Source organism: Falco peregrinus, chromosome 2 (assembly GCF_023634155.1).
Source record: "Falco peregrinus isolate bFalPer1 chromosome 2, bFalPer1.pri, whole genome shotgun sequence".
NCBI lineage: Eukaryota > Metazoa > Chordata > Aves > Falconiformes > Falconidae > Falco > Falco peregrinus.
The window spans coordinates 42424346-42440564 of record NC_073722.1 but is presented as its reverse complement, the minus strand read 5'-3'; the positions used below and the strand labels follow the sequence as shown (position 1 = coordinate 42440564).

The 16219-nt window shown below is 35.0% G+C and overlaps 1 protein-coding gene across 2 annotated transcripts in view; it reads right to left on the bottom strand.

Annotated features, from left to right (window-relative positions):
* Window positions 1–16219, bottom strand: part of CTNNA2 (catenin alpha 2) — a 513312-nt gene that overhangs the window by 21362 nt on the left and 475731 nt on the right. For both annotated transcript variants that reach the window (XM_055797148.1, XM_055797149.1), the window contains exons 15-17: window positions 14851–15032; window positions 12005–12110; window positions 8834–8968 (exon numbers count right to left, since the gene is read on the bottom strand). In XM_055797148.1, coding sequence (XP_055653123.1) covers window positions 8834–8968; window positions 12005–12110; window positions 14851–15032 — 423 coding nt within the window. The remainder of the gene's footprint in view (window positions 1–8833; window positions 8969–12004; window positions 12111–14850; window positions 15033–16219) is intronic.

Sequence of the window (16219 nt, the reverse complement as noted above, 5' to 3'; positions counted from 1 at the left end):
GTGTTACTCATCTGCAACACAGGTTGTCAAGAACCATAATTAAAGTCAAAGAAACTGATGAGTCTGAACTGAAGTTGTTATTCTTTTAATATCTGTAAAAGCATCATCTGGTAGTATTTTTAGAAGTGAGACTAAGTTTTACCACAACCCAAATCAAGAAGTTAAATAATTGCAAGAGCTAAAAGATGTACTTCTGTATAAGAAACAGTCCAAAATCTCCTATTCTGTGTTAAATCTGTCATCATGTAAGTTCAGTTCTCCATAATTCCCATGTGCAAGAAACAAACCTAATAATTTTTATTTAAAGCCTCAGGATGTACCTATTAGCAAACCTATGCTGTGCATGAAGGAGGCCAACTGAGAATGCCCCAAGGGAAAAGAATTCTTATTTAATACAAAATAGTGAAGCTTGGCTCCAAACTACCTCCTTTAAAGGCAGTAAGACAGGAAAAGAAGTGAACATGCGACAGCACTGAAGTCCTTTCTTTCTTTATAGTAATTTTTTACAGGAATAGTCCTTTAGGACCATACCTCAGGGTACGTTAGAATGTTCTCTAGGCCTTGCTAATTATTGCAGGGCTGGTGCAATTTGTGTATCAGAAAGCCATAATGTTCTCATTTTCTTCCCATCTCATTCATCATGGTCTGGAATACGAAAACAAGCTGAACTGAAACTATAACTGCTGTAGCAGGTGGGCTTTGGATTTTAGAGTGGTTACTATTTTTAAAACAAATGCAGTATGTAATGAAGAATATACATTAGTACTTCCTTCAATTCTCTAATATTTTTCTATGTTCATATGTGTTTCAGGCCTCAGTCTTGAATCCATAACACTTTGCTTTGCTCTCATGGAATTAAATGGCTTAACATCATTTGGTATCAGAAATGTTTTTCTTTGCAGCAAACTCTTCTAATGAGAAATTTCAGTAAATGTAATCTTCAGAAATTCATGAATATTTGCTACTGGATAAAGCAAAGAACATGTTCCCTGTAGCCAAAATGTTTCTTAATAAGGATAAACATCTGACCCGTCTAAATTTTAATCTACTAAATATAGACATATAGGTGGAGTGCATGCTTCTTGTCTCCATGAATATATTCTAATAAAGACAAGTGCAGTGTGATTTTGCCTTGCAAATGAAATTCTAGATAACATCTTTCCATTTATGCAGGATATATTGTTTCATATTTATGTGTATGTGTGTTTCCATGTGCATTTGTATACAATGAGGTATTATCTTAGTCATGCAAATAGCCTTATATCAAACCATTGTAGCTTCAAAAGAACTGAGATTATTTCATTATTTTTTTTGTTGAAATTTTCAGTTCTGTCTTAAGCTCATTCATCTGCTTTTCCTTACATAATGTAAACTCTGCCCACCACCAAACCACCTTCACTCAGCTGCTTGAAGACATAACCATAACACTAACAAAAACAAATCAACCTTTCCAAAGTTTTGTGATATTCTTTATTCTTTATGTGGAACATGCTTATGATCCCCCAGATGCCCAAAGCTCAGGATATTATTGTCCAATCAAGTTATAAAGGCAAATGGTTATAAAACCATGTGAACTCACAGATGTAGAAATAAGATCCTATGGGATCTTTCACTTAACTGAATCAAAATGCTGTATAAACGTCACTTGAAAGAGCTCTCTGGAGGTCTCTTGAACAACCTTCAACTTGAAATGAGTTCATTACCAACAGTAGATCCACTCAGCTGCTGCAATGTCTCCCTGGGACTTGAATCCCTCCAAAGATGCCAACTGCATAAACCCTCTGGGCTTCCTAGACCACAGTACTTTTACTGGGAAGCAACAGATGAAATTAATCTAATGAACTAAATCTTTATTATTGTTACATATTTGGAGGAGGTATTGTAAATGGTTTTAGAACCACTACAGATAATCTGTTTATGTCTTTTTCTTTTTTCTATCCATCTTAGAGGTGTTTCATAGGGTAATTAGGAATTCTTCACTGTTTTAACTTTCAAAAAGCTCTAAGATGGTGTTTCCATAAAATACATCATACATAATGAATATACGACCATGAGGGTTTTTACTAGCACTCATTTTGATTAACCTGCACAACTCACTGATGCCTTTATCCTTTAGGAGTAGTAAATTACCTCAGTGTCCTGATGATAATTTTTTTATTTTACCACATCATCAGGTAGTCCCTTTTTTGGACAATGTATTGAGGGATACAGCCTATGCCAGCAGGAGCTGAAGACTCCTTTGTTAGTAAAAAATAGAAAAGCTAAAAACCAATTTGTTCCAGATAAAGGCTTATCAAAACCTGTATATTTAGAATTATCACATGCTTCATGTAGCCATAAATTTTAGAACATAGTACACTTACTATGGCTTTATTTTACCTTCTCACATATCAATATGTCTGCATACATTCAAACACATATGCAGAGGTTAGTTAAATATATCCCCATCCCAAAAGGCACAGCTGAAATGTCTCCCTGTATTTTTCATTTCCTTCATTTCTTCCAAAGCAGATGCCCTGAGCTAGTTGAATATACACTGCAAATAAAGTCTCTCACTTTCCCCACCTAGCCCTAGCCTTCCTGTTCTGGAAGCTGTCTTTTTACAGTGGTAACTTCAGGCCTGAAATAAAGACCCTACTTTTTTATTTTGTCTCCTCACTTGTCCTACTAGAAGAGTAGATATTATTGTGGAGTCCAACCAACTTTATGGTCCTGAGTTTATCTTATTCCTTTTCCACGACTGCAATTCTTTGATTTCATATTCCTATCTTGCTTTTGGTTGGGCTTTTTCTTCCTGACTCTTTCATATGTCATATTTCAAGTTCCTTGGCTTACTTCCTTATTACTTCCAAAGTCCTCTCCTTTACCCACTGCTTTCATTCCATGTCTCAAAACAGAACTCCTGTCCACCAACTCCATTGTAAACAAATATAATTCCATCAGTCCCATCTTACATTATTTTCTCAGCATTAGTACATATGATATACTGTTCATATTTCCAAACTCCCTTTTAGCCATTCTAAATGTTTACTATAGTCTTGTGGGTAAACATGAAAAACAACTTGCAAAACCCCCCCAAAACCAAAAAACAAACAAACAAAATTAAAAAAAAAACCACCACACCTAAATTATTAAATTAAACAAGAAAATCATAAAAATCAAATCATAAGCAGTTTAGTGATTATCTATAGGGTCCATGGGTCCATCTTTCTCTTCTCTTTATCAATTTGAGTATATTCACTTGTGTTATATCCATTGTCATGTATTGCCATAACCCAAACCCTTGTCTTGCAATGATGTCAGCTTAGACATAGGACTGTATCACTTCTTTGTGGTGCATAATTCTTTGGGCATCCACTGTCCAAGAAACATGAACACAGCAATTATTTAGGTGTAACTGCTCTTACCCTCAGCTCCAAATAAATTGAATCACTAGCAGTAAAAACCACAAAATTTCTATTAGTGATATCAATCATTAATGACAGCTAGGTCTTAGCTCAGGTGTTTTCTACTGAAAACACTGACAGCTTGCCAATCCAGGCAGTGCAGCCTAGAAATATCTAGAAAGTCTGGTTTTGTCAGACTGTTCCTGTGAGTAAACTTCATGTAGCATTCTTCCATGTCTGATATAAATTAACAGTAAAACTTATTTTTTTGCTAGCTAAGTAACAGGAGTAACCTTTTTGTTCTCCTGAGAATCTTGAATAAAAGGAATCCTACAGTTTTGTCCATTGTCCAACTCTCCCTTCAGCAAACCTTTTTTTACATAGTGCTAATTTTTTGCCTGATTCAGGAGGTATTAAATTGCTTTATTTACCAAACTCCAAAACAACACTTTCTCCATACTCTATAAGAATTTTAAATGTAAAGGTTCTCCCTGATTGCCTAGTTGAAAACAAAGAAAAAACTCTAGAAAGGCTTTCTGATGCGGGGAAATGAAATAACACATCAGTGGCTCTTAAATAACTGTTTATGCATAGGCTCTTAATCCAAATTCTATGAAAGACAGCCTTACTCACTTTTAATAGCAGGTGAACTTCAAATCACCTGACTTTGAGTCTATAGAATTCGTAAGTAGCAACTTATGATACTTCACTGGCCATACACGTACCAACTTGCTTTTACAGCACAAGGTAGTTTATGGTGATTTGGGCTTAAATGAAAGAAAAGAAGGACCTTTAAACCATTTTGGTTTAAAAGATGTAAGATCCATTGGCAGAATTGGTAGGGAAACTGTTTGCCAGCTCACCTGAAATAACTGCTGGATGCACACTATTATTTTGTGATAAATAATGAGGCTCATTCATTTTTGATGACTAGCTATTTCCAGTTACCTTATTCTTATCACTACTCAAGAACAAACATACAATTATTTTGAAGTATATCCCATATCTGTTAAGATTTTTACATAACCAACCTCCCAGTCCAGGAATTTTCATAACATCCTACCCAAATTTAATGGAGGCTCCAGCCTTTTTACCTTCCTTTCCCCCAAAGCCCTCACTTAAATTCACCAAGATCAACATGTTATAAGAATTATAAATATATAAAGATTATAAGAATACTTCTTTTAGTATAGTAGCTGAGCCTATTATGCAAATATAAATAGGCATTTGAAAACAATTGGAAACTGGACCCAGATAAAGTTTATGTTTGGACTGTGCTTTGGCTGTTGATTCAATATTTTTGGACAGTGTTCAAAGGTATATGGCTGTTACTCTGTGTGACACTGCATATCTACCTGGCTCAGAAGTTTAAGACTCTTTGAGCAAATTTTCTGATAATACAGCTGATTGTATCTGTGGAGCTCTATATCAAAACAACATGATAGGGGGCTGCCTTGGATAAGGGATTGTCTTAGATTCTGTCTTTAATCTGCAGGGAAGACTCTAGTAACTAACTTATGTACTAACATAAACAAGAATTTAAAAAAATGCAAGTTCATAGCCTAAATGGGTAGTAGGTAAATGAGCTGGTTAGCTTCAGAGCAGCAGTAAACAGAACAAGTGGATATTTATTCTAGAGTAAGAAATGAATATATAGATCTGTTTTATTGTAATGGCCTAGCTAACAAGTCGGACAGAAACACTAAAAAAATAAAGCAGCCCTAGAGATAGAAGAAGTCTGAATTTTTATCCAAATAACAAACATCGTGGTTAAAACCAACACTACTCAACAAAAGCAGCTAGCACAAAAAGGCTATCTATCAGCAAGAGCGAAATATATGTAAATGATATTTACTTCACTGAGAGTAGCATATGCTCAGCACCTCAGAGGATTCATTCCAATACAATAGTGCAACTGATTATGAAGTAAACATACATTACATTAAATAAACTAAGGCAAGAGAGAAAGAAAATTATTTTGAAGTGCTTATAGTCTGTGATTTTTGTAAAGAAAGTTGTTTATTCTTAGAGAAGAGTTAGAAATTGAATATTCAAATTTAAAATTACAGAAACATCTATTTGTTTATGGACCATCGTCAAAAACACTATTATTAGGAAAAAGGGTATTATCTACATAGATTAGAAATTAAAAAAATATTTTCCATTTTTTAAATATTAATTCTTTTTTTGCTTTTATCTAACTTCCTCCTCACCCCTTTTCTTTACTTTCTTCCCTGTAATATTCTTCAAGTTTACAAGGCTCCACACTGAAGAACAGGTATCATATAGTTTTTCTCTATTTTAGTTTTCAAAACTCAACTGGAATCAGGAATTGATTTTCGCTTTGCAACATAAAGGACTGAATTAACAGATAATCTAAATTGGCTTTGCTCCATTGATATTAATAAAGTTATGCTGATTAATGCTAACTCTCAATTGCCAGATCTTGCTTATCTGGTGAAAATAATTTTGCTATCTGCATGCAGGGAATTTGATGGGAAAGATCAAAAGAGAGAAAGAGCTGGGGGAAAAGGAATGGAAGAAAGAAAGGGAAAAATAACAGTGAGTGCTTTACTGAAATAATTTACACTTCAGGAGTGTGACATTTGCTTACTTTTTGATCTGTTTTCCTGTTTGCAGCAAAGTCAATGATGCCAAAAAAGAATCCCTTCATATGCTATGCTAGTATCATATCACTCTATAGAGTAAAAAGCAAACAAGATCAGCTTTATGCTTATTTTCAGAGATAAACCATACTGAACTACTGAGTCTTGTGGGGAAAAAAGAAATAGAACTTCCACCAAAGGATATATAGCTCATTATATGTTATGTACACAGTATTTTTGAAGTTGTTGCAACACATTTTTCTCTAACAGAACTGTAAGAACTGTAGGGTTCCTTTCATCTGTCTTTTAGGTTTTAATTGGTTTTATGTCTCTTTCCTTTTTACATAAACATACATATGCCCACACATAGATTCATACATACATATGCATACATTTCATTTATAAATATTATTAATATTCTTGATAACGCAAAAATTCAAGCAGAGACTGTACTCCCCATAATAGTTCTGAATCATAATTCATATTTTGGGTCAATCTTAGCTATACTGTGTTTCTTTGTAAACACAGTAGTAAATTACAACATTGTAATAATCATCCGGGCACTTGATATTTACATCAAAACACTTAAATATAGTGCAGTCACATAAACTTACTTCTGTAGTCATAGGTTGGGAAGTTTGATTTCTGGGTTTCTATTGTCTTTCTAACATTGTACTGTATGCAAGTTGCCAAATAATGGTATTTCATTTTAATGTAAATAAAATACTGTTTATTTGTAATTGGCTATCCAAGAGAAAATGAAGAAGAATATGGAAGCAGAAGCAGCAAGTAGACAAGCAGATGTAGATGTGCACTTGGATATCAGATCTCTGGATAGCAAAGGAGCATACAGTACCCAGCACCTTGAAGACAAACAGCTTGGAAAATGCTACTAGGGAAGCACTGTACTGTGTGTTATACCACATAACAAGATAATGCTCTCAAAAAGGGATGCACAGGAGTTCAACTCTCTATACCACCTCCTGTTCAGAGCAACAGCAGAAGAAGAAAGCTCGGCAATCTTAAAATTTTCTGTATGTCAGCACTACTGAGTCTTTGGAACAGACCCAAATAATTTCTGTGGCTGAAGCTAGTTTTTCTTTATCTGCAACTGACTTTAAAAACCCAACCAAACAGAAACACAATGGTGGTGAATCCTGGAAAGCAGCAGATGCTAACAATGCCAGACTGGAAATGATGAAGTCAAGCAGTTCGGCCACTTAAATTTTACAACGGATGGTGATGTTCCAGTAACGAATAGATGCTAGAGATTCACAATGGCTTATTCAGCATCCACATACACTGAATAAAAAGACTTGGAAAAGAAACACACACAACCACAGAAGCCAAGCTGGTAGAAGCACTGGTTTGGGTAATTGTTATAGATAGATGAATATGACAACTCAATGGGTATGAAAAGCTGGACCCAGATGGCAGTAGGTAAGAAAAGATCATAGCATTTACTATGAAGCATAGCTGTCAGCGATACAAGGTCAGATCACTCCATTAATATCAGGAAAATGGAAGAGGATCTTTTCATTGCTGTGGGAAGATCAAGGTATTAAAATTACATACGTACATACGTCAAGAAGTGAAGACCAATTGCAGGACAGACACAGGAACATTTAAGCAGCTCCTTTTAGGATTGCATATATGACTTCAGAATGTTTGATCCAAGAAAGCCTGGCAAATGGTTAAGACCTTCTATAGTGCTTTGCAAAAAATCAAAATGTTGTGTAGTTGAGAACTTTTGCTCTGACTTCTGACATGTTTGAGGAAGGCCAGTGATTTCACTGGGGAATGTTATGGATGAAATGAAGGGCACACGTTAACTGTCCTAGGAATCTTCGTACTTGATTGGGCTTAAACAATGAAAGGGTGCTTTTTCAAAACTGCATGTGAAAACAATCTTTCAAGTATCAAAGTTTCAAGTGTCTTGGGTCTCACAAATCACTGTCATTTTAAAAATACACTCAGGAGAGTGAAACATATTATACATTTACATACATGTGGCCTGTATTTGAGTAAGAAGATATCAAAGGTGTCATGGGGCTAATACTAGGGTGATCAGTTAAAAGAACAAAACAAGATAGTCATGAAGAGCAGCAATTGCTACTGCCTGGTTCTAGTAATCTCCCAGAGACACAGAGTCCAATGTTAGGAGAAGAAAGGAAAAAATACTTTAAAAATGTAGAAAATTCATAGGTTATAATATTACTGCTACTGCACATACCTGTCTTTATTTCTAAAAAAGATTGTGCGTAAAATGTTTGTAGTGTTCATTGAAAATAACTGAGATAACTGGATGGGAATTAGAGTATAAAGTCATTGTGCTTGCCAATAGTATTTGAAAACAGCACGTGCATCAAAACTTAAAATATTTTGCTGGCCTTCCAGAGTTTTTGCTAAACCTAGTGTGCATTGGAACCTGAGTGAATGAAATCCCATTAGTCATCACCATCTTAACAATATGCACTTCGTATAGAGCTGGCATCTGCACAGAGGAAGGAAATTACCAGTACTAACAAAGGAAAGAAGATTTATAATGAGCAAATATACAAAAGCTCCAAATAATTATAATATTCCCAGCTTGGCAATGACTTTCTAGGCTATGAAATTGCTTTTCTTTTGGAAGAATGAAGACTTTACAAGGTTAGTATAAACAAAGGGTAATTGGAAAATCAAATTGCTCTATGCATGTTATTGTAAGGTCTGGAATAATGGCGATAACATTTTAAAAAGCTTGCTTATGAATCACTGTATTTTTGTTTTGTACATTATTGCCATCAAAAATTCTCCCTTTGAAGAGACATAAATGGCTAAATACAAATACCAGCTTACCCCTGATACAATAAGTTCTCCTCCCAGGTTCTGAACTTCTGCCTTCACTTTGCTGCAGATATTGAGTTGGTGGCAGTAGAGGGCAATGCGCTGCAGGTAAGCTAGCAGATCCTGTTTGCAGGCTGAGTCCGGGCACTACAGACAAAAGAAATATTTGTTTAGATGCAGCAGAGTTTATATGATTACACAGAAGTAATCAGAAGAAATAGTGGCAATGTGTTTGTGTTGGGTGGATCCATTTCATTTCGTCTTTACATGAGACGATGAAATGTGAAAACTCAAACTCTACCTTTCATTCAACTCAAGACTTACAAATTGTAACCTGAAGATGCCTTATATCTTTTTGAAAAAAGAAGAAACCTCTCTCTCAGCCACTAATGAAAGACAATGAAAATCATATGATTGCTATGTTTGTGAGGGAGTTTCACTTATGCTATCAGTTTGTACAGAACAGAAGAATCTATTGAGCAGCCAAAAGCCCAAGTCTGACCTGAAACTCCAAGTTGTCTTCTAGGTGAAGACACAACATGGACCAGTTAAAGCCCAGATAAACCCAGTTCTGACTGATTACATCCACTCTAATGCCAACTCTTGGCTGTCTTGCCAGCTTCTCTGGCATTTGTGCAGACCTTCAGAGGACACAGCTCTGCTTCAGACTTGGCAGAAGCCAAGCCCCTTACTGACACACCAAGGACCAGAGAGGCAGGAGTGAGGCTGCTTGGGTTTGGTATTGACAGATTTGGCACACTTATTGCTAATGCATAAATACCTTAATCTGTGCCAGAAGAAAATTATTTTCTAAAGTGTGACGTATTACAGAGTTTCTCAGCAGATGACATCAGTATGGCAGCCCTTCCCAAGCACATAATGAGATTAGCTGGTCTTTCTGCATGTCTAAGGGATATCTCTTCATACTAGATGGAAAGCTATCTACAGTCTTGCACTGTTTTGGATGCTGGGTGTCTCAATTGTGCTTTGATACAAATTACATTAGGTGAAATATGGTAGACTCACTGAAAGTTTTATAATCAAAATAACTAGAAAAGGCCCAGGTACTATTTATTCATAGCCTTTGGGACTCTCAATAGAAACTGCATCATCCCCCACAATAACAACAGCAGGATAAACAACACTCTTGTATTTAATATTCAAAGCCTTGCCTCAGGAGAACAGACCTCAGTAATTCGCTGTGATGAAACACTGCTGAAAGGGTCCATTGCTAACAGCCTGTCTCCAGTAAATTACTCTTTGGGGCTACCCAGCAAAGTGTGACTGACAATGTTCTTTGAATGTATAGCTTAAGAAACAAAGATTCCACGCTATGTCTTTTTAGCATCTTACAAAGTTTATGCTCAATTTTCGTAAAACATTATCAGAACACTTAAACAAAACCTGATACAATTGAACACACGAGTCAACAGCATCACAGCCTCTGACCTGAGATGACTGCTCTAGCCCCAACAGCTAATGCTGGCAAAGGATATGTTTGTGGTGAAGTAGTTGCATATACTGTCATCTATAACCCTGAAAGCAGTTTGCTTGTTTTCTCTCCTTTTAAAACTAACAGTAAACAAAGCTGGAGGTTCATTGTGGCTGTTAGGCTTAATCTGCTCTATACTTATGGCAATGCTATAATGCCTCTGTTTCTCAGACAGTTGCCACATTGTTCAGGCGTGAATCCCTAAGAGATCTCTTCTCCCTACTGGTGACAATTTAATACAGAAATACTTACTTTGCTTTTGAAGTCTATGAACTGAAAGAAATGAACTTTAAAGCAATACTTCTAGAGAGCTGACAAGGCTTTAAATACAAGTACCTTGGAGCAAATGAAAACTTAAGATCTCTCTCATTGGAACAGTAATTATAAATGCAACTGTCCATAAAGAGTTTAAATTACATACACGTCTCCAAAGTTCTGTAAAATATCATTAAAGTGCAAACATTAAAACAAACACTTCATTCTCATAGTGATTTTACTGTTTATTATTAAAGTGTACATGGTACAGTCTTCTGAAATTTAAAATGTAACTCAAGCCAATGCATTCTAAGCATAGTAAGTCTCTGTCTTCCTTTCTTTAAAATATTCCACCTCTGCAAATACTGTAGACAGGAATTTCATCAGCTGACAGATGGATTTCTTCTTTCTTATGCTAAAATGAACAGATGCTACATCTGAAGGATTGGAATGGGTTAACTACAGGAAAAATGCCTGCTGATAATGAAGAAAACCTAATCCCAAAATTTCTGAGTTTATAGGAAAATGGGCAGCTTCAGGTTTCTTGCCACTCTGGCCCCTATTCCCTGGCAGGATGTGTTACGCTTTTACATGCTCACTTGAATAACAAAAAACAAACAAACAAAAAAAAGTATTTATTTTGAAGAGAAAGACTAGAGGCAGGGAAGTTATCAATATCCACTTCCACCAAAATTTCTCCTGATGAGATTGAAAGGAAAATAACTATAGGAAGTTTACAAGGGAAAAAATAGTCAAATCTACTTTGCCTCAATCTACAATTAGCTACCTAGAACCTGGTTTCAAAATTTGGTTCTTGACTTCTAATATGATGCTTCCTCTTGCTCTCCCAACGGATAGATAACTCAATTTGAAAGAAAAGAGCTGAATATAGCAAGCTTATCTTTCCAGTTATGATATGAATTTGGTAATGGGATTGAGGACACAGACCCTTAGAACATGGAGCATGGGGCTGTAAGGTGAAAGCACAATACCTTCATGCAAAGCATTAGAAAGGGAGCCAGGGAAACTTGAAAAAGAAAAGTGCTATATTGAGGGGAAATTGCTGGAAGACCAAGGTGAAAAGAATATAAGGATTTCTAAGCATATGGCAAGGGTAAGAGAGCATCCAAGTCTCTACTGCTTTCATGGCAGGAAATACATCAGTCTAATTCTAATACAATCACCTGGGTCCAGAATTGAGGCTGTGGAACAATTCAAGCATTTCTGAGGTTTAGAGAGACTCATCTATGACCTTCCTGTACTGCAAAACCCAAGCTGATTGGTACAGAAGCAGCAACTTATATTCAATGGGTAGATCAGTAACCAGGCAGTGATTTTCAACAGGTAATTTTTTGACAAGTAAAGATAATATTTTCCTGCAAAAGATAACTCATTGATAGAGGTTACATCATGTCTCTGCTCATTTTTGTGCTTACCTGATCAGCTACTGCCCGTGCCAATTTGTCCATCCTCGATCCTGCTTCTGCAATCTTCTTGGCCGCATTAATGACATCTGATGTGTTCTTCAGGGGACCTTTACCTCTGTGAAATACAATACAATTATGCACAATCTAAATAAATCATGAAAGGCAACAGTTTTAGTGACCCTGTTTAGTGTTTGATTTTAAAATAGTAATAAGAATGGCTTCTTAATTTATTACAATTTCATCTTTAACTACTTTACAGTACAGCTCGATTAAGAAATCGGTCTGCTATATTTCCTCTCTCTTACAAAATGCCTCACTAGCAATTTAGTTTGATGTGCCTTCAATCACATGATCAATACTTAAAAGTATATGCATTTTTAAGTGCTCATTAAGCCAACATTCTTTCTGGAATACATAACTATTTCAAAATTATGTTATTCCCAAACCAATGCTATAGGTTAAGCCTGTCATGTCTGGAGCAAGAATGTCACATTTTAGAAAACACTTTTTTGTAGATTTTTGTCAGAAAACAAAGATACATGAAGCATAATCCTTATGTTACACTTCAATGTTACACTTAAAACATGTATAATTAAAGATTGATCTTTCATTATACTTTTAAGATGATGCACAAAATTCTGATTTTAGTCATTAAAATTACCAAAATGTATATAGACAAAGAGTAGTTACTGCAGACTTTTCTGAGTTTTCTTCAGATTCAGAACTTTAATCCGGTTTGTAATAATAAATTTGCTACTGCTCCTGAGAATCCTCAGTTGGGAGATTAATTTCCTTTTTTGAGTGTGGGGTGGTTTTTTTTTGTTTGTTTGTTTGTTTTGTTTTGTTGGGTTTTTTAATATATTATGTGGAGAAATAATACTTCAGACAAGACTGATGGAAAATCATAATATGAACTAAGGGGTTTTTTTAAACTAAAACTGAAGGCTTTTTTTCTAAGCACAACATAGTATTATTTTTGCATTTTTTTCATCTATAATGCCAAGAGTAATATACTGAACCCTATTTCCATTTTATAAATTCTTTCCGTACTTTCATTTCCACCTTAAACAGATATTGGAAAACAAAAAGTATCCCACTTTTGTTGAACTTAAATTGTAGGAAAAATCTTTCAGAATGACCTCGTATGATTATACATCAATTATATCAGCAGATCTGACTGTCACAAACTTGATGCATTTGCAAAATTATTATATTTTAATACTGCTGAGGTTACAGTCAACCAAGAAGGTGTGAAAGGCTTTGTTCTGTTTTAATGAAATATATTAAACAAGTTTTTATTGAATATGATGTAGATGGAGGTGCACTTTGATTTTTATTTTTTTAATTTACTTCAAATGTGACAGTAGTTTTGTTTCTCATTGTCATATCAGTTCTGTTCTTTTGATGGTAGAAAAAGTAATTACAAAACTTTCAATTTGACGTTCAAGTACCAAAGGTTGTCCAGGAGGTTGCAGAAAGTGTTCATATTCTGGGCTGTTGCTTTAGAACATTATTTTTTCCTTCAATGAAATGATGACACTATTTGGACAGCTTTTAACTCTGTGTTTGAGCAGAAGGATCAGAGACCCAAATACAATACAAATAGGAAAGTAATTAAGATTACTCTAAAATATCACCTTCAGAGACAGTTCTACACTGTCATTTGGTATACAGGAGTGGCAAATCTACTACAAAAATAATTGTTGCAAAAGCACAAATCGAGAGAAAACTGAAAGAATAGGTATTTGCAAAGAAGTATGTCTAGTAAGATAGTAAAGTAAGCAGACTTTCCCTATGCATAATCAAATGTTAAATGGATAAAAATGTGTGCTGTTGTCTATTAGCAATTAACTAATTTTGCAAGTGCAGAGAGTTAAGTTCTTTGCAAATTAATGCACAGCCTCCTATCTATTAAGCTATCTATTAATCTATAAGGTATGTGTGAACCCTATATTACCAATGGAGAGACTGTCTCCTCTGAAATGGTTTAAAGGCTCCAGATACAAGGAATGTGATTAGCCAGAGATTAAGAAATCTATCTGAGCATCTCAGAGAGATGAATAAATGGATGTCTTATTTTAATTCTGAAGAAAAACATGAAGATTTTTGTCCAGTTTTGTCTAATCACATTTTGACAAATACCATTTAAACTTTTGAACTCCTATTAAAAATAAACACTGAAAATCCTTTTATTATGATGGTGATCTGTAATTCAAATAATATTGTAAAATGTTCTCCTTGGTGTGATTAACAATATGACCATGTTTAAACGAAATTCTGTTTATATTATATCATTAATGAATGGCCTTTTGATGCTTTGCAATGAGGAAAGAACAAGAAACAAATAGAAAAAAGAAATGAAAGAAAAAAATCATTACTGACAAGCTCCAATAAAGTATAGATCAAAACAGTTTCATTTGGGATTTTTCTGGAAAGATGTTCAGTGTTCAAAATGATATAAATAGTTTTGCCATTATTTTTGATTGACACAAATTGTGTTGAAATGTTGAAAGTTCGGGGAGGCATATGCATTTAGATGGGTACTAAGCAAAATGTCATTTGAGTGTCTCTAAGGTCACAGACTATCTTTGCTGCTGAAATTCAAGATGATCTGCAAATAAAACAGATTTGCAAATAGAACAAAAACTTAATGTGATTAATCCCATTTGGAGAAACATCCAGAGAAATCATGTGTAAGAAAACTGTACAACCCACCCTGTTATGTATGATGTGAGTTACCTGTCTTTGCAACCCCTAAAACACAGCACATCATCTCAACAGGCTATACATTACAACAAAAAGGAAAGGTGTGGGATGTCTGAAGAAGTCCTCAGCACAGGTTATTTTTTCCTTACCTAGTAAAGTCTGTCATTTCCATCATAATCATGCACATCTGCTTTGCCAACACAATGATGTCATTACCACTGTCATCCCACTTAGCCACCTCTGCATCCAGTTTGCTCTTTTCTTGGTGGAATATCTCTACCTGCTCAGCAATCTTAGCCTTTTCCTCCTGGGGAAGCTGAGCCATGATAGCCTGGAGAAAAAATGGGAGAAGTTGAGCATGAAAAAAAGGAAGCTAGAAGCTATATATTTCCAGTGTTCCAAATGGCACACCTGACTTCTAGTTTCTTTTTATGGGAGTTGAAGATGCCAAGCAAAATCCCACAGACATTTGATTTCTGTTAGGACAGGTTAAAACAAATTCAAAGGATGTTTATAGCTCTTCTTATGCCTTCAAAAATTTAAAAATTATACATGTGATGCCGTGGTATACAGATTATTCACCAGTTGATACAGTAAGATTAAAGAAAATTCCTGTTAAATCTTAACTTTTAGGAAGAACAAAATGAATGACATCTATGGGAAAAGGTAGACTGAATTGCCGCATCTCCCCCACACTCATTCTCTGTCAGAAACAGAGGTTTTCTGCTTAACCCAACAGTAAAATAAGCTATGACATGCAAGATAATACATTTGAAGTGAATTGTAATGAATGTAACTTTCAACAATATTTAGTGGCTTAATTGTCTCTTAGAGGATATGCAAAAAGGCACTACACAGGTTGATACTAATCAGCCTTGACATTAACAACAAAGTTCCCTGCCCTCCACAAAAAAAAGAAAACTCTACAATATTATAATAATTACTTTTGAAGATCAAACGGACGCTTCCAATACTGATTTCCGAGTTGAGCTATTATTTGTCTTTAGGGGGTTCTGAAGACCACATTATGCACTTAATGGGGTGTGACACATATTTAAGTGTCATTACATTTTTTCTTGTTTATGCCACTTTCAATCAGATGAAGTCTTTCTCCACATATTCTTAAAATGCTCTTGGCTTTTAAAAATTCATAATTGACCTTTTCCAAAAGTGAAATTAAAAAAGGTTATAAACAGTAGATCAGAAAATGAGAAATTTGCAAGTTAATCAAATTAAAATTCAACACATGAGTTTTAATTAGGCTTTATCAATGTAACTCAGCAGTTTCAAATGTTGGTATATTAGTCTTTCTACAGAAAAATGCAGTGTAAGTCAAGCTAATAAATAAACATATAAAATACACATAAAACACTAGAACAGATGAATTAATTGAAATTAAGGGAATATGATAGGAGTAATAAAATTTGGAAAGCCGTTATGTATGTCTTGCATGTGGTTTCTTTCTGTAGGCAGCTTTAGCTGCTCACTCTTTAAACCAGTATGCAGTGTTTTAACATT